General features: G+C 40.3%; 1 protein-coding gene across 1 annotated transcript in view; it reads left to right on the top strand.

Annotated features, from left to right (window-relative positions):
- Positions 1-12,246, top strand: part of SLC25A24 (solute carrier family 25 member 24) — a 50,074-nt gene extending 37,828 nt beyond the window's left edge. The window contains exons 7-10 of the mRNA XM_058538665.1: positions 2,643-2,750; positions 4,161-4,328; positions 7,401-7,551; positions 10,120-12,246. Of these exons, the coding sequence (XP_058394648.1) occupies positions 2,643-2,750; positions 4,161-4,328; positions 7,401-7,551; positions 10,120-10,304 (612 nt within the window). The 3' untranslated portion in view covers positions 10,305-12,246. The remainder of the gene's footprint in view (positions 1-2,642; positions 2,751-4,160; positions 4,329-7,400; positions 7,552-10,119) is intronic.
- Positions 12,247-18,488: the final 6,242 nt, after the last annotated feature.

Raw genomic sequence — 18,488 nt, 5'->3', positions numbered from 1 at the left:
GGAGGTGAAGAAAATTGGGCAGTGGAGACACATTTTTTCAGGGAGTTAGATGTCAGAAGGAAAGGAGAAAAGAAGAGGGAGAGACTGATAGATAAGAAGGATGTTGGGCAGAGGGAGGGTTTTGATATGTTTTGTTTAATGTGCCTGTTGCTGAAGGTAGCATATCAGTACAAAAAAGGAAGTTAAAAATATGTGTGAGAGAGGTAGATGGGTGCAGCAGGTGTTCAGAGGAAGTATGTGTCTGGGGTGGGGGGTAGAAGGTGGAAAGGCTGGGGGAGAAATGGGTACTATCCAGAGACTATTGGGAGGATTAGCCTTTGACTGCGTGGAGGACTCTTCTTATGTCAGCTCGAGAAAAAGGGAGATCTAAGTGAGTGTGGATGATTTTGTGGGGGTGGGCAGGAATACCAAGATATTCTTACCTGGCGTCCTCTCTGTTCTTCCTTGAGTTCCCAAAAAAGGACATTTCCTGAGAATAAGGGCGGAAGTGGTATTGGAAGCAGGAGAATAGAGGAGATTGAAATAGATGTTCTAACAAATGGGAGAGAGAACTGAGATAGACAAAAGGATTTCAGAGTGGCTTTGAGAACACAGTTAATTCTCCTTTGGGAAAATCAAATTCTGTGACCTTGAGCAAGCCACTTAAAGTTTCTATGACTGTTACCTCACCTCTAGGATAGAAATTGAACTTGATGACATAGTGTTATGTACCTGGCACAGTGTCTAACCCTTTATGGGCTCTCTGTCTTCAGCTCTTCCCTTTGTGTGTGGTACGTTTCGGGGCACAGGAGCCCCACATCCCTACCCTTTAAATGTTTATTCTCCATCACTCACTCCACATTTACTGAATACTTTTGATAGATGCTATTGGGAGGGGTTACAAGATGTAAAAGGTGCCTTCAAGGTTCCGGTTAATATGCAGGAAGGTTTTTAACAAATTGAATTTAATGACTGTGATGATCTGACGTGCAGGAAAAGTAATAGAGCCTACACAGAAGAGGAGTTTTACTTAACATTCTGGTGCAGTTCAGAATCAGAGCCCATGGAGGCACAGATCTCTTTTGGGAGGAATATCTGCCATTTGGGGAGCTTCGTGAAATAATATGTTTAATTTTTATCATGAGCAGAGAAACACAGTTTTACTAGGAGAAACTACTCCTGTATTGTTGCCCTGGGCTCTTTGGATCCCGAGGAACGGAAGCTCTGGCTGGCTCAGGGAGTGGGGGTCACTGTCGGGATGCCTGCGGCATTTAGGGAAGGGTCCTCAGAGCAGGGCAGGAAGTGGAACTTCACCGACCTGTTCCTTCGCCGTGTCTGCTTCTCTCTGTTGATATATGTACTTCTCCTTCTGTGTCAGTGACCAGTTACCTGTGTGGACCCTCCAGACATTTCTAAGAGAAGGAGTCTGGTTTGCCTGGCTTTTTACCACAGTCTGTGTTTGGGCAGAGTTTGTCTCTCCAAGTTTTGGAAAGATAATGTATTAGTATTAATGATAACAACAACATTTACTGAACATTCGCTGTGTGTCCAGCACTGTGCTGTGTTATTATATTATTTTATTTAATCCTTTCAACAACCCCATGAGATAAGTACTGTTATCATAGAAGAAGAAACTGCAGCTTAGACATGTTCATGAACTTGCCCAGGGCCACACGTTTCTGGAGTTCCAGCCCAGGTCTGCCTGACTCTGGGGCCCATGATATTTACGTCCTGCCCTGTCAATATTTTGGCTACGTTTGGGTCAGATTCCACCCTTGGCCCGATCAGCAGTGTCAGTTGCTTTATTCTGGTGGGCCAGGTGGGCACTGGGGTTGACTTGTTAATATAGTTATATGTTACCTACGAAACCTGTTCTTCTAAGTTGTTTTGTTAATATTTGTCATTTATTTGTTTTATTTGTACTGGTGAAAATAAACTCATCTTAAGAAAATAAAAACAATGGGGAAATTATCCAAAAATTACAAACACTTTATTAACTCTGTGTTTTCTGTGCATCTGTGAAAGAATGCTATTATTCTGTTTTAGCAAAGGAGCAACTGGGTCCCATCTTTGGAACATCTGTGTTCTGTGGAAATCTACCTTGGAAACCACTATCCAGTAAACTGGATGTGTTAGCATTTAAGCCTTGCTTTTCTGCTAGGTATTAATGCAGTGTATGCATTTAGAGAGACATCATCACATTGCCAATTAACTGATTTCTAGGAGCTGATTTGTATTTTGGTATTGTCTTAGTCAGCTCTGGCTGCCATAACAAAATACCAAACAGAAATTTATTTCTCCCAGTTCTGGAGCTGGGAGAGGATCCAGGATCAAGGTGCTGACTAATTTGGTTTCTGGTGAAGGCCCTCTTCCTGGCTTGCAGATGGCTGCCCTTTCACTGTGTGCTCACATGGTCTTTCCTTGGTGCATGCATGTGGAGAGAGAGAGAGAGAGTGAACTCTCTGGTGTCCCTTCTTATAAGGACACCAATCCTGTCATGAGGGCCCCACCGTCATGACCTCATCTAACCCTAATTACCTCCCGAAGGCCCCATCCCAAATACATCACATTGGGGGTTTATAGCTTCAACATTTGAGTTTGTGGGAGGACACAATTCAGTCTATAGCAGATATTAATGTGCATTTAAAAATTTATTTATACAGTACAAGAAGCTGCTTACTGAGGAAGGACAGAAAGTAGGAACTTTTGAGAGATTTATTTCTGGTTCCATGGCTGGGGCAACTGCACAGACTTTTATTTATCCTATGGAGGTAAGTACTGTGGTGAAGTCTGACTGTGTTAATGGTGTTTATATTAATTATCTTTGCTGTACCCCAAGTTTACAGTTTAAAACAACAAGCATTTATTATCTCATGGTGTCTGTGGGTCAGGAATTTGAGAGTAGCTTAGCTGGGTGCCTCTGGCTCAGGGTTTCTTATAGCCTACTGTCAAGGTGTCGACCAGGACTGTAGTCACCTCAGGGTTCAACTGGGGCTGGATCCACTTCCAAGCTCACTCACATGTTTGTTGCCAGGCCTCCCTGGCTATTGGCTGCAGACGTCAATTCGTTATCACATGGGCCTCTCCGCAGGCTGCTTGAGTACCCTCACAACATGGTAGCTGGTTTCCTCAAGTCAGTGATCAGAGAGAGAGAGTGCCCTAGATGGAAGCTGCCATGTCTGGTCACTTCTGCTGTATTCTATTGGTCACACAGACCACTTCTGGTAGAGTGTGGGAGGGGACTACATAGGTGTGAATACCAGGAGGCAGGGATAGTTGGAAGCCGTCTTGGAGGCTGGCTGCCACAGTGTAAATAAGAATTCACCCATTCATTTCCAAAGAGTTTCTGTACCGTAAATTTCATGATGGAACTTCAGGATGTGATTAGGTGATGGCAGTCCTAATTAGATGGTTTTTGCATTTTAAAAAGGTAGTTAAAAAAAAACAAAAAGCAAAGAATATGCAACAGAGACCTGATATGTTAGGCCTGCAAAGATGAAAATGTTTACTATCTGGCCTTTATAGAAAACGTTTTCCAACTCCGGCTTTAGAGCAAAAATAATATTGTATATGTGATTGATATTTATTGATGCGACAAAGGATTTGTCAATAACTGATAAGACCTAAGCAAGATATTTGATTAAGATACTCTACTCTTAAGATACTTTTAATTTTCACCTTTGTGGTATGCATATTAATAAAGCTTTCCTTGTAAGCATCTTAATATGATCATATTATTCCGCACACCCTCAAAAAATATCCTAATTCAATACCTAGTCTTCCTCCTATCTCAGTTAATAGCATCACCTTTCCACCTCCCTGCTGCCCCCATCCTCTGTTCCAAGCTGGAGACACTGGAATTGTCCTTTACACTACTTTTTCCCTCACTCTCCATATCTAGCTAGTCAGCAGTTAATTTTGTTAAGACATCAGTAGATTTGCTTCTCTCCATTTCCTCTGCCACTGCTCTCATTCAGATCCTCTTTGCAATAAATAGGTCCTCTTGGCTCTGGTCTCGGCTCCTTAAGAGAGAGAATATGTGAGGGAGAACACATCAACAAATTGGACAGTCGTTTACATGACAGTATGTGCTAGGTATTCTGTAAAATTACTTCTTTTGAATTCCATGATGATAGAGTTAATATGAACAACAATATTTTGTTATATTCTTTCATAACCAGGTTTTGAAAACCAGGCTGGCTGTAGGCAAAACTGGACAATACTCTGGAATATTCGATTGTGCCAAGAAGATTTTGAAACATGAAGGAGTGGGAGCTTTTTACAAAGGTTATGTTCCCAATTTATTAGGCATCATACCTTATGCAGGTATAGATCTTGCTGTGTATGAGGTGAGTTTTTAGCAATCTTTTGAATCTGAAAATGTAGTTAAATTGTTCTTATTGTTAGAAATTGACTTTATATAAACAAGTACATATACACCAGGAAACAGTTCGTGACCGAAAGTAGATTCAGGGGTGTGTTATTTGATCTTTCTTTTCAAATACCTCGAATATGAGACCCTTCATGTTCCTGTTGTCACTTTTGTATTCGATTCCTTGTGAATTATTTTTATTAACAAATACTGTGGACTCACATTCAGATATAGTTGTTCAGCTTAGAAGATGGTACTAGGGATTTTTTTGAAGGGAGAGGAAATAAGCAAAAATGGCACATTTTGTTTGATTTGTTAAAATCTTATATTGGTAAAGCCAAGAGACTGATGTGGATAGCACAGATCCATCCCTTGTACTGAAGAGACAACTTGGACTACAAATCTTGGCTCCACCCTGCCTTTTAAACTGTTTAATAATTGACGAATCGGGCCAACATTTTTCAAGCACACACAATGTGCAAGCCACTGGGTTAGATGCTGGATCTAGAGGCTGGAAGAAGGACTTGGTTTCTGAATTTAAAACACTGAAGGTCTGGTGGGGGAGATAGACAAGCAAACAGCTAAAGCGCAGTGTATGGTTGTGCTGTGATAGAAGTAAGCCTGGGCGCGTTGGGAAGGGACCCAACCTATAGCTGAGGGGAGGGATGGAATGTGTAATGAAAGCTTTCTTAGAGGACTTTACTTTTTTTTTTAACAGCTTTATTAAGGTATAATTCATATAGCATACATTTCACTCATTTCAAGTGTACAATGCAATGGTTTTTGGAATTTAAAATTTAATTTAAAAATTGTGGTAAAATATGTACAACATAAAATTTGCCATTTTTAAGAGTACAAATCAAGGGCATTAATTACATTCACAATGTTGTACAACCATCACCACTATCTATTTCCAATACCTTTTCATCATCCCAGACATACACTCTGTAACTACTACAAAATAACTCCCCACTCTCCCCTCCTCCCAGCCCCTGGTAATCTCTAATCTCCTTTCTGTCTCTATGAATTTGCCTATTCTAGTTATTTCAGATAAGTGGAATCATATAATATTTGTCCTTTTTTGTCTGGCTTATTTCGCTTAGCATATTGTTTTCAGGGTTCATCCACGTTGGTGCATGTATCAGAACATCATTCCTTTTTATGGTTGAATAATATTCCACTGTATGGATATACCACATTTTGTTTATCTATTCATCTTTTGGGTTGTTTCTGCCTTTTGGCTGTTGTGAATAATGCTGCAGTGAACATTTGATACAAGTATCTGTTTGAGTCTCTGCTTTCAATTCCTTTGGGTATATACTGTAACTAGGGATAGAATTGCTGGGTCATATGGTAATTCTGTGTTAAGCTTTTTAAGGAACTGTCAAACCGTTTTCCATAGCAGCTGTACCCTTCTTCATTCCCATCAACAGTAATTTCTCTACATCCTTGCTAACACTTGTTAGTTTCTGTTTTTTATTTATTTTTTTAATAGTGGCCATCCTAACAGGTGTGAGGCAATATCTCATTGTGTTTTTGATTTGCATTTCTCTGATGATAAGTGATGTTGGGCATCTTTTCGTATGCTTGTTGTCCATTTATATATATCACCTTTGGAGAAATGTCTATCCAAATCCTTTGCCAATTTTTTAATCAGGTTATTTATTTTTTTATTGTTGTTATTGAGTTGTAGGAATTCTTTATATATTTTGGATATTAACCCCATATCAGATATATGGTTTGCAAATATATTCTCCCATTCCGTAGGTTGCCTTGTCACTCTGTTGATTGTCTTTCTTTTGCTACACAGAAGTTTTTAAGTTGAAGTTTGTCTATTTTTGCCTTTGTTGCCTGTGTTTTTGGTATCACATCCAAGAAATCATTGCCAAATCCAATATCCTGAAGCTTTTACCATACGTTTTCTCCTAGGAGTTTTATAGTATTAGGTCTTATGTTTAAGTCTTTCCTTTTAGGTTAGTTTTTGTATGTGGTGTAATGTAAGGGTCCAACTTTATTCTTTTGCATGTGGATATCCAGTTTTCCCAGGACCATTTGTAGAAGAGACTGTCCTTTCCTCAGTCGTGGCACCCTTGTTGAAGATCATTTGGCCATATATTCAAGAGTTTATTTCTGGGCTATTTTATTCCATTGATCTATGTATCTGTCTTTATACCAGTACCACACCGTCTTGATTACTGTTGCTTTGTAGTATATATTGAAATCAGGAAGTATGAGACCTCCAACTTTATTCTTCTTTTCCAAGATTATTTTGGGTAGTCGGGGTCCCTTAAGATTCCTTATGAATTTTAGGATGATTGTCTCTGTTTCTTCCAAAATGTCATTGGGATTTGAGTAGAGATTGCACTGAATCTGTAGATTGCTTTGGGTGGTGTATTAGTATGCTTGGGCTACCATACAAAATATAATTTTTCCCACATAGTAGCATATATTTTTAACTTAAAATATTTTATATTTAAAAAGTATATTAGCATATATATTTTATACAGTTTCTCTCAATTATTGCCTTCTAATGGAAATACAGGGATGTAGGATAATAGGGTAAAAGCATGGCCTGAGGATCAGAACACTTTGCTGCACCCTTATTAAAAAAAAACTCCTCTGAGACTTATTTTCCTCATTTCTGAAATCAAAAGAATAGCTCCACCTCAGCTTTTGTAAAAGGACTAAATGAAACTACCTATGTGTAAAGTACAAAATTAGATGCAATTAGTAGTGTTATATTTTTATTAGTACTTACCATAGGAAATGTTCTTTAGATCCTACATTTGGTGTGCTACAGATCTTCACATTTATTTGGAAGAAAGTGAGCAGCAAGTGCAAACCTCACGTGTTCTGTATCCCCAGTGGCTTCCCCACCTCTCCACCGGCTGCTGCCTCTACAGTGGCTGCCGCTCCTGGGAACATGCCACCCGATCTTGTAGAAGTGGTCCTCTCATAAGGATGAGAGTACCTGTGCAAGTCTTCATGTTGAGTGAAAGCAGTTGTAAAGTTAGTTCATTACCTTTCTTTTTTTCTCTTTCTCTGGCAGCTCTTGAAGTCCCATTGGCTAGATAATTTTGCCAAAGACTCTGTAAACCCTGGTGTCATGGTATTGCTGGGATGTGGTGCCTTGTCGAGCACCTGTGGTCAGCTGGCCAGCTACCCCTTGGCTTTGGTGCGAACGCGCATGCAGGCTCAAGGTGAGTTTTTGATGAAGGAATCACGCTGATAAAAGTACTGCATCAGGGGCCGGCCCGGTGGCACAAGCGGTTAAGTGCGCGCGCTCCGCTGCGGCGGCCCGGGGTTCGCTGGTTCGGATCCCGGGCGCGCACCGACGCACTGCTTGGCAAGCCATGCTGTGGCGGCGTCCCATATAAAGTGGAGGAAGATGGGCACAGATGTTAGCCCAGGGCTGTCTTCCTCAGCAAAAAAAAAAAAAAAAAAAAGAGGAGGATTGGCGGATGTTAGCACAGGGCTGATCTCCTCACAAAAAAAAAAAAAAAAAAAAATAAGTACTGCATCAGTAACGTCCTTTTGGAACTTCAGGTTCCCCTGAGACAGGAGAGTATGGTTTTAAGATAGTGTTTCTCAAGCTTTTTTTCATTATTGCCTCCCTAAGGAACTGTTTTACAAATTCTTTTCCTAAACACTCCATTTTAATGAAATTTTTATACCACAGATAGACTGCACGTGTACTGGATGTATATCTGTGCTTTGTGCATAAACAGAGTAAGATTTTTTTTGCCTGTGTTGAGAATACATGTTTTAAGAGTATATAAGCTTTAGTATCTAGGTGGATTTGGGTTCAGATCTTTGCCCCAAACCTCTTTGGGTTTTTGTTTTCTCATCTGTAAAAGGGAATGAAAACTGTGCGGTGTTGTAAGAATTAGCAACAATATATGTAAAGCACATGGCATTTGTCAAATTCTTGATAAATGGTGGCTGCAATTGTTTATTATTGTTGGACCCTACAACTTTTGAACTGTGATCCCTCCCCATTGTGACACTGTCCCCTCCCTTGGCTTTGATTACACCATAGCCTCCTAACTCTTCTGCCATTTCATTGATTATTCTCTTTTCTTCTGATGTGCTGGCTTTTATTGCTACATTAAAGTGTGCATTCTGTGCCTTTCTTTTCTTTTTTGCTCTTTCCCTGACCAATCTCACCCACTGTTATTTCTTTAAATAGTACACCCTGGGCACCTTCAGCTCTATCCCCAACCTCTCTTCCAAGTACCAACCACCCCTCCCTCAACCAAGCAGTCAATCGTTAATTAACAAATACTTCCTGAGCCATTGTCAGGTGCTGGACCCTCTGCCAGGTGCTGGGGTTAGAGCAGTCCACAAGTCACTTGTGGTCCCTGCCATTGTGGAGTGGAGAATACACACATTCAGCAAGTAAACAACCTCATTAGCCCCCCTCCCCTCTATTAGGGGAGCACAGAGCAAGGGGCTCTAACCTATCTTGGGAGCCAGAGAACATTGTCATTTAAGCTGAGCCTGGAAAGACAAGTAGGAGTTAGCTGGGCAAAGGCAGGTGCAGGGGAAAAGAAAGAGCATTCCAGCCCCAGGAAAGGCATGTGTGAAGGCACTGAGGCAGGAGAAAATGTCGCTTATATGAGGAGCTGAAAGAAGACCATGTGGCTGGAGAGAAAAATGCAAAGTGATGAACTCAACGTTTCGTGTGTATTCTCTCATTCAACCATCATAACCATCTTTGAGGGGGCGATACTAATATTATCCCCATTTTGAAAATGAGTCACTGGGGCAAAAAGAGATTAACTTCCACGAGGTTATACATTTGGTAGATAGTGGAGCTAGACTTCAAACCCGGGCAGTCTGATTCAACCATCACTGAACAAGTCTTCCCCTCCCGTCTGCCAGCTCCAGTCCAGTCCCTGTATGGCTGATAGGACGCTTGTTTCTAAAGTCGAAGTCTGATCATTTTACTCCTGTTCAGAAATCTTTGTGACTTTTCATTGTCTTCAGAATAAATTCCAAAGTTCTTAGTGGGAATTTCAAAGCCTTCAATAATCCCCACTTTATTTTTTTGCTCCATTTCCCCACCCATACCTTACCCACCTCCAGCCACTCGGTACCATCTGTGTCATAACCACATGCAGCAATCAGCCATGTCCCCGTAGCACATGCATGTTGCCACCTTTGTCTTTGTTGTGCCAGCAACATGGGATTTCCCTCCCTCTCTTTCCTGCCTATTGGGATCATTTTCAAGGCTCAGGGACCCTATATTTTCCCTAATCTCCCCATTCTCCCCTTACTTCCTAAGATTGAACTGTTCTCCCTATAGCGCTTGGTTAATGAGGCGGAGGGGGTGGCGGCAGCCAGGTGGTGTGGTAGAAAGTGCATGAGCTTTGGAGTCAGAAAAACCATCAACTCTCAGCTCTCCCACTTGCTAGCTAAGTGTGTTAGGACAAGTTTCTCAATCTTTCTAAGCTTCCAATTCCCCGTTATAAAATGGGTACAATAATACCGACCTTGGAGGATTGGTATATAAAGTAATTAACCCAATATCTAGCACATAGTAATCACTCAATAAATAACTGTTATTACCACCATTATTATAATTAGGGCACTCACTATTAGGTACTATACAAGGAGAATTGTAGAAAGGGGTACTTTCTTGGGCCCCTTGGAATAAATTTTGTCCTTTTATTGTACTCTAGAATATCGTTCTGAATCATAATTGTGTATAGCAATAATAGCAAAACATGCTTGAATATTAAACTAGCCTGGTTTTTATTTTCTAGCCATGTTAGAAGGAAGCCCACAGCTGAACATGGTTGGCCTCTTTCGACGCATAATTTCCAAAGAAGGAATACCAGGACTTTACAGAGGCATCACCCCAAACTTCATGAAGGTGCTCCCTGCTGTAGGCATCAGTTATGTGGTTTATGAAAATATGAAACAAACTTTAGGAGTAACTCAGAAATGACATGTTGAATTTTTTGCTTTAGCATGATTATTGAAATTTTCAACAATCTCTGGAGTGACTTTTTCTCCTAGAATTGCAACAAGTCTATGGCAAAAGCAGTCATATTTTTTTCTAAAAAGGGAAGAACCTATCAATGATCATTTCAAATGTTTGGGCTCAATTTTATGTAAACAGAAATGTTAAAAATCATAGTTTTGATAAGCTTATACAATTTTGAGAAGGCCACAAAGTTGTATTTTATCTTCTCTTATTAGTCCTTTCTACAAATCTATGCCCTGAATCCTACATCTGAAAAATGTACTTGCTTGAATTAAATTTGTTTTGTGTGGTAGAATTATAAATCATTAATCTTTATTTTGGTTGGTTCAAATTTATGCTAGTTCCTTTATACTTAAATGTCTTTTTGTTAAAAACAAAATGATCAGAAAACCTTGAAATTTAAATTGTTTTATATATTTTGAATGTCTTTATAGACTTCTTAAAATTTCCTTATAGAACGATTAATAGAAAATCATTGCGTGAAAACATACCTTACAGCAGCCAATAAGTAGCATAGGGTTTATATCCTTATCTTTCTTTACGCTGAATAAGAATGAACATAAGTGGCAGAATTTCAAGCCAGGAGAATTCCGCCGTCCATTCATATCATTTTTGTGTAAGGAGGAGTGATGAAATAATATTTATTTCAGTGGGTCCTTTTCCATTTTCCTTGCACTGTTATTTGGTTCCTGGGATGACACACTGATTGTCAGTATATTACTGTTAATTTATCAACACAAGGCAACTTATTTGAAAGATTCTGTTTATTCTGTCATTGCTTTGAGAAGCACCAGGAAACAAAACCCTTTTCTTTATATCAGCTTCTGATGAGCATCTCTCTTTTCTTTCTCCTTTGCTTCCTACTTGAATCAGATTCTGTTTTAATCAGGAAAGCTTCTGGGGACCCTTCCTGGTCATCTGAAATTTCTTAATTACGTGAAGTGGGTTGGTCATGGGTGAATAACATTCTCATTTCCTCCTCACTGTTGAATTTCTTTGAACCTGCAATTCTCAATTTGGGCAGCACAAACTTAGGAGAGTAATCCATATTCACAGTAGTGTATATTAATCTTATATATTAGGTACCTATATTTAAACGAAAGGCCCAATTTATAAACATATACATTCATGTTCTCTCTTGCCCCAAGTTTTAGGAACATGTTATGATATAGAAAACTTAATTTATAATATTGATAACGTGTTTTCGTTTTACTAAGGCCATTTTTGTAGTCAGCTATCTTTTCTGATTTAACTATTTTTCTAATTAAGTGATTAGGACTTAGAAAAACATTTGTTAGTTGAAGTTATTCTTGTCAATTTTTAATTTAGTTCCTAAACTCATGTTTGATTTCTACTAATTTCTGATATAAATTGCCAACATTTTAATGAAAATCTAGTGACATAATAGGCATTTACGTTATTTGAACCTACCTCTTATATTTCCGGAACCAAAGAGAAATGTTGAACTTGTGTTTGTGAAACATATTCTAAAGGTAGTTTTCATTGTATTAGTTTTGCCTGATAAATGTCTCAGTGTTTTTATAATACATCTGACAAGCATGGGACTCGACTTTATCTTCAGGGTTGTTTGTACTTTTGAGTAATACATAAAAGACAATATTAAGGTACATGATTAGCTCTCTTTTTTTACTGGTAAAAATTATGGAATGAATAACTGAAATTTCAAGCTACTGAAAAATAGTCATTGTTCATTATCAATTTAAATTGTCTGCTATTTAACGTTTGTAAGGTATGAATGTGATTTATCTGTGCATCTTGTATCTTTTGAAAAAATGATCTTGTATCTTTTGAAAAGAGCCCAGAGTTGCAGATAGTTTATGTCTGGCATTACGGCGTGCTTACTTTCCATTTATGTTAAAAAAAATATGTATTTGTTTTTAAAGTGACTTGTTTCCTCATTTTCAAAAAGTAGTATAACTAAGGCAAAAAAATGGCCGTGTCATACAGATTGTATCACTGGCAGCTGTTTGAATAACACTTTTCCTATCTGGCTCCGCAGAGTCTTTCCAAATATTTTGGCCTTTCCTGGACAGTCACAGCGGTTGTTGTCTGTATCACACATTTTGGCATAAGATGATGATTTTTGTGATATCCAAATTCCACATTTACCAATTGGGCCACACCTCTGGGGGTTCACCGTGCCAAGGAGAATCCAAAATGACAGGATTTCTTGGCACACCTTGGTGGAATGTCAGTTTGTCTTGAAGTTATGGGAAACAGAAGCTAAGTAAGTTTACTGGTAAGTAATAAAAATAAAATTTTACGGTGCAAATTTTACAATGCAAATACAAGTAAGTACAAAATTTGATTTTAAAAAACAAAACATGAGACTGCAAAGAAATTCTGCGTTCCAACTTGAATGCCATGCGGACTCCAGGAAGAGCATATCCTCTGCCCGCCTCTGCCCTCAGGCACCCTGTGTTAGAAAATGCTGCTGGATTTGTTTCTTGCCTCTTAGGCTCGTGTCCACATCAAAAGAATAAGCTTCATGTCAACAGGGATCGTATTTTATACTACTTTGTTCTTTGAGCTTTACATCAGGTCACATGTATAATAAAAACGTGGCATGGTTTCTCTATCCCCAAATAGGAATTTCGCCAGCCCTTTTGTTCTCATGGAATTTCTTTTTTTTGAGAAGAGCACTAAAGAAGTAATGTTATTTGTAGAGGCGAGCAACCAGCAACACTCCTCTCCCTCCTTTGCCATATTTCCTCTTTGGGAGAAGTGCGGCGAGGATGGAACTCATCCAGATCGCTCTTTGGAGGGCACGCCCTGCAGTATTCCATCTGCCCTCCCCTTCCATGCAGGACAGAGCTGTGCTGCAGTCCAGGCTCCCCAGGCCTGGACCACTGCTGCCCTCTGATCACAGTGCAATTGAAGACACCTGCTCACAGCTCTCTGGTGGGTGTTAGGAGGTTTGATTGTTTGTTTTAGCAGAAGTGCATGTACTCTGGTTGTCAGTGGGCCCCACACCCTATACTCAGATGCTTGGCTACAGCCACTATAGCATTGTTTGCTGTGAAAGCCCAGGCACTTGGACGTTTATTCCATGAGCATTTATGCACTTATTCTTTCAATAAGTATTTATTAAGCACCTACTGTGTGCCAGACACTTTTAGGGGCTGAGGACACAGCATTGAGCAAAAGACTCAGTACCTTTCCTCATGGAAGATTATCTAGTGGGCAGCGACAGACGACAAGCAAACTAAGTAAAAATATGTAACATGTCAGGCCGTGGTAAGTGCAGAAGGCAGTGCTGGAGCTGGGGATGCAATTTTGGGAAGACCTCGCGGAGAAGGCGCCATTTGAGTGAAGACCTGAAGAGGATGCAGGAATGGGCCATACTGATATGTCTGGGAAGGGCTTTCCAGGCAGAGAGAACGCAGGGGAAGGCGGAAGGTGGAGGGAACCGCCAGGAGGCCAATGTGGCTGGAGCCGGGCGAGCAAGGGGGACAGTAAGTAGGAAGCCGTGAAGCCGGAGAGGGAGGCGTATCAGCCGAGCATTGCTCGGTTTCTCGGCCTCCAAGATCAGCAGTTTCTTGGTGATGTTTCCTAACCAAGATTCAGATGTCTCTCCCCGGGGGGCGGGAGTTTCGTTATTGCAAATGTTGCTGGAAAGCACCTGAAGTTTCTGGTAACTGTCATTTCCAACAGACACAGAATAGCTTTCCCTACTGCTGTGCCAGCACAGTGGCCCCTTCTCCAGGTAGCGTGTCTATTGGCTACTCTATGCCTCTCCCTCTCCAGGGGGAATTTTAATTTTTAAAAAAGAGAAATTAACTTAGAGACTTTAAAATCTTCCTAGATGTTTTTGTAAGAATTACAGAGAACGTTAATCTTAGCAAACTAACAAGGCTACAGGTGTCCTCACTTCCTTCTCTGACCACCTTGTATCTGCCCAAGGTTGGTTTGTTTGTATTTAATTTATACAAGTTATACAATGTTGGAAACAGTCCTTTTATTTATTTATTTTTCGTTAGTTGATATTGTCCTGTTTTGAATTCACTTCTACAAAGCCAAGATAACAGTAACAAAGAAGTGATTTGTATTTTGTTACTCTTGAATGAGGTGCTGATCTGGCCAGGGATTTTAAAGCATGCTCAAGTACTCTTTCAAACCTAAACTTATCCCTGACCCTAGGTATTCGCTAATCAGTCATGTTCTTCAAGAGTTGTCACTCATCTCTTTACAACACCCATTCTACAATGTAGTCATGCCCGCAGGCTCAGGATGAATTAGTCTAAATTCCAGCACCTATAGTCGGTGTTGGCTGCAGGTATGGGTCACTCAGCCCCCACAGAAGGTGCCCACATGAATCTTAGTGTACCAACTAGGATGTGTAAAAAACGTGACATTTCTAATTTTCTTTAAATCCAGCTGGAAGGTCCTATACGACTCAGTGTTGTGCCAGTGGCCTGGGGTCTTGGCCCCTCTGGACACTGTCATGGTCCACCAGTTTCTGCTAAGGGGCCCTCTGTTCTAGCCTGCATGGTCCCTTGGATCCAGCGGCTTTGCTGTGCTTGGCATGGGAATAGTTGGGAAGACACGGCGCCTGGGGTCTGGCCTTTCCGTTCTGAAGAGCTGGGGAGTTGAAGGTGAATCTCTCTTAACCTTGGGACCCACCAACCTTTGTCTACCTCCCAGCCTCTGGGTTTGCCCCTTTTTCTCTTTGCTCTTAAAAGCACCCCTCTCCTCTTCCCCCTGGGACCCCTGGCATACTCTTTGCAGGTAACTTAGATGTTTGCAAAAGACAGAAGAGCCTTTGATTGAAAGTGACTTCTGTTTTCCACTTCTAAATATCACTGAGGGGGGCCGGCCTGGTGGCGCAAGCGGTTAAATGCGTGCGCTCCGCTGCAGCGCCCGGGGTTCGGATCCTGGGCGTGCACCGACACATCACTTGGAAAGCCATGCTGTGGCGGCGTCCCATATAAAGTGGAGGAAGATGGGCACGGATGTTAGCCCAGGGCCAGTCTTCCTCAGCAAAAAAGGATGAGGATTGGCAAACGTGAGCGCAGGGCTGATCTTCCTTACAAAATAAATAAATAAATATCACTGAGGGAAGGAATTGGTAAAGGCCCGGCTCCTTGTCTGAAATGAGATGAAAGGGAACATAGAGGGGGAATAAATACAAATTAGTATTTCGCTCAGTTATCCTTCTATAGGCTCTCAAACTGCCCCTGTCCCTTGGTTTTCCGTGTCTCAGGAATAAGCCTTATTGTGCCATAGGGCAGTGGGCTCTGAGCACATGGGGGTTGTTTGTTCTTTTTTTTTTTTTTTTTAATTTTTATTTTATTTATTTTTCCCCCAAAGCCCCAGTAGATAGTTGTATGTCATAGCTGCATATTCTTCTAGTTGCTGTATGTGGGACGCGGCCTCAGCATGGCCGGAGAAGCCGTGCGTCAGTGCGCGCCCGGGATCCGAACCCGGGCCGCCAGCAGCGGAGCGCACGCACTTAACCACTAAGCCACAGGGCCGGCCAAGGGGGTTGTTTGTTCTAACATAAACAACACATCATCCACCTGCTGAATCTCTAAATCCCCAAAATTTTATTGATATGTGGCAGTGTAGTTTCACAGCCAGACAGTTCAATGAACAGTGTCCAGATTGAAAAGTCAACAATATAATTGAGACTGACATATTTCAAGGGCTTGGGAGGAGATGGGAAGTAGAGGAGAGGGTAAAATTAGTTGTAATGTGGAAAAGAATGATAAAATACCTTAGAGTCTAGGACTGTTTCTAAATCTGGTTTGTTTTTGGATGATTTAGGGAATATGAAAGTAAGTTCTCAGAAGACAAGGCTGACAAAGTGCAAGTGTAGAATCATAGGTAATAATAATGCTTGAGACTCTTACAATACAAGAATCTGGAAGAAAACTAAAGGGTGAGGTAGAAGTTTTAAAGTCCATCCATTTGTGATCTTTATTCTTCCTCTGATTTTGTTCCCTTCCCACTTTACTCTTTGTAAATACGTCCCCTCTGGAGAGATACTGGAAAATCTTCCATAAGGTCATCAAACTATATTAAGGAGAGAAAAAAATCAGTAGACAATTCAAAAATTTTGCTGTAGTTTGAAAAACTTGCTATTTTATGTTTTGTTTTCTTTGACTAGTAAAATGTATGACTATTATTCTAGGGAATTCTGACCAGAGATTATGGGAGACTCTTCTCTCTTTGCCAAGCCTTAATAATTCACTTCTTATAAGGCAATGAGCAAAAAGATTTGGAACATCAAGAGATGTACATTGGTCAAGAAGGTTATTCAGAAAAGTTCTATTTTTTTCGTGGTACTATTAATTAATAATCAGATGGTGACTGCTGGTGAGGTATTTCCCTGCTCCTTTCAGAATTCCCAACAGTGGAGTTCCCCTTGTCAGGAACTCTGTGGACATGCCTTTTAAGGTGAGACGTGAACTCACACCCTTATTTATAACTATGATAATTGCTTATGATGTTATTCAATTACAGATCTGCCCATTTCGGGCACCAAGGGCCATAAATATGGTTCTCTACTCACTACTGCAGACATTCCAAGTATTAAGCATGCATAATTTCTGAGAGAGAAAGAGAGAATTGATTTATGAATTTTGCAGCCTGTTTCATGCCTTTCCTCTTGAGCTTGTATAAATTATGTCTTTGGAAATGCACGGCGCAGGCTTTGGGAACACTAGTAAGCCTCAAGCTCATCCTTTCCTGGACAGATGGACAGTCACATAGCAAGTGGCCAAGAGCCTCCGCCCAAAGGTATAACATTTTCCAAGGGTTTCCCGCCATGTTCTGCCCTACGTCTTACTGGGAACAGAGGAATTACAAAGCTCTTTAAGTTGCTCCTTATATTTGGTCTATCATCTGGTGCAAGGTGAAATAGGAAGGCTGATTTTTACCTGTCGTGGCAATAGCACAGGACCAGTAAGATAGTGACACCTGGCCCACAAGAGCAACGCTTCAACGGTGCTGGTCATGGGAGCTTCCCCACAGCAGCCCAGTGACCACTATCCCAAAAATATTAACTGTTACTTCTCGGTTTTTAATTTAATTTTCAACACCATGGCCTGTCTATCTTGCATTAGCTTTTCATATAGTAGCAGATAAGATTGTTCAACTTCGGTTGATCCAGATTAAGATGATCTACAGACCAAAGTAGAGCTAAGTTCACTCCAGCTGTTGAGTCTGAAGTTTATACTCCTAACTCTCAAATTTTAATCCAAATACTGTAGCTCCTTCTAAAGGACGTCATTTTCTCCAAGCCATAGAATGGTGCCTCTAACTGGGAGGTCTCTATCCTTGTTAATAGTTTCATCTTGGTGAAGTGTCTTTTCAGATCTTTTGACCATTTTGGGGGGATTGCTTGCTTATTATGGAGTAGTGAGAGTTCTTTATATATTCAGTATGAAAGTCCTTTATCAGGTATATATCTTGCATGTATTTTCTCCCAGTCTGGTGCTTGTCTTTTTATCCTCTTGGCTGTGTCTTTGAAGAACAGTTTTAAATTTTGATGTAATCTAATTTATCAATTTGTTCTTTATGAATCTTAGAATTGTATCTGAGAAACCTTTGCTTAAACTAAGGTCACAAAAGTTTTCTCCTATGTTTTCTTTTAGAAGTTTTTTAGTTTAAGGCCTTATATTTAGGTTTAAGATTTGTTTTGAGTTAATTTTTGTATATGGTGCAAGGTGTGGGTTGAAGTTTAAGGTTTTGTGTACAGATATTCAATTGTTCTTGTACCATGTGTTGAAAGGACTATTCTTTCTCTACTGAGTTGCCTTTGCCTCTTTGTTGGAAATCAGTTGTTCATATATATGTGGGTCTATTGCTGAACTCTATTCTGTTCCATTGATCTATTTGTGTATTTTAGGTGGATGTCACACTGTCTTGATTACTGTGGCTTCACAAGTCTTGAAATCAAGTACTATAAATCATCAAACTTTGTTCTTTTTCAAGGTTGTTTTGGCTCTTCTAGGTCCTTTGCGTTTCCATATGAATTTTGAAATCAGCTTGTCAGTGTCTGTGAAAAATCCTGTTGGAAATTTGATTGGGATTACATTGAGTCTGTAGATTAATTGGGGAGAAATGACATTTTTTGACCCGTGAAGAACATATATCTCTTCATTTATTAATTTTTAAAGT

The sequence above is a fragment of the Diceros bicornis genome, chromosome 4, assembly GCF_020826845.1.
Source record: "Diceros bicornis minor isolate mBicDic1 chromosome 4, mDicBic1.mat.cur, whole genome shotgun sequence".
Lineage (NCBI taxonomy): Eukaryota > Metazoa > Chordata > Mammalia > Perissodactyla > Rhinocerotidae > Diceros > Diceros bicornis.
This window is presented reverse-complemented; position numbering and strand designations above follow the sequence as displayed.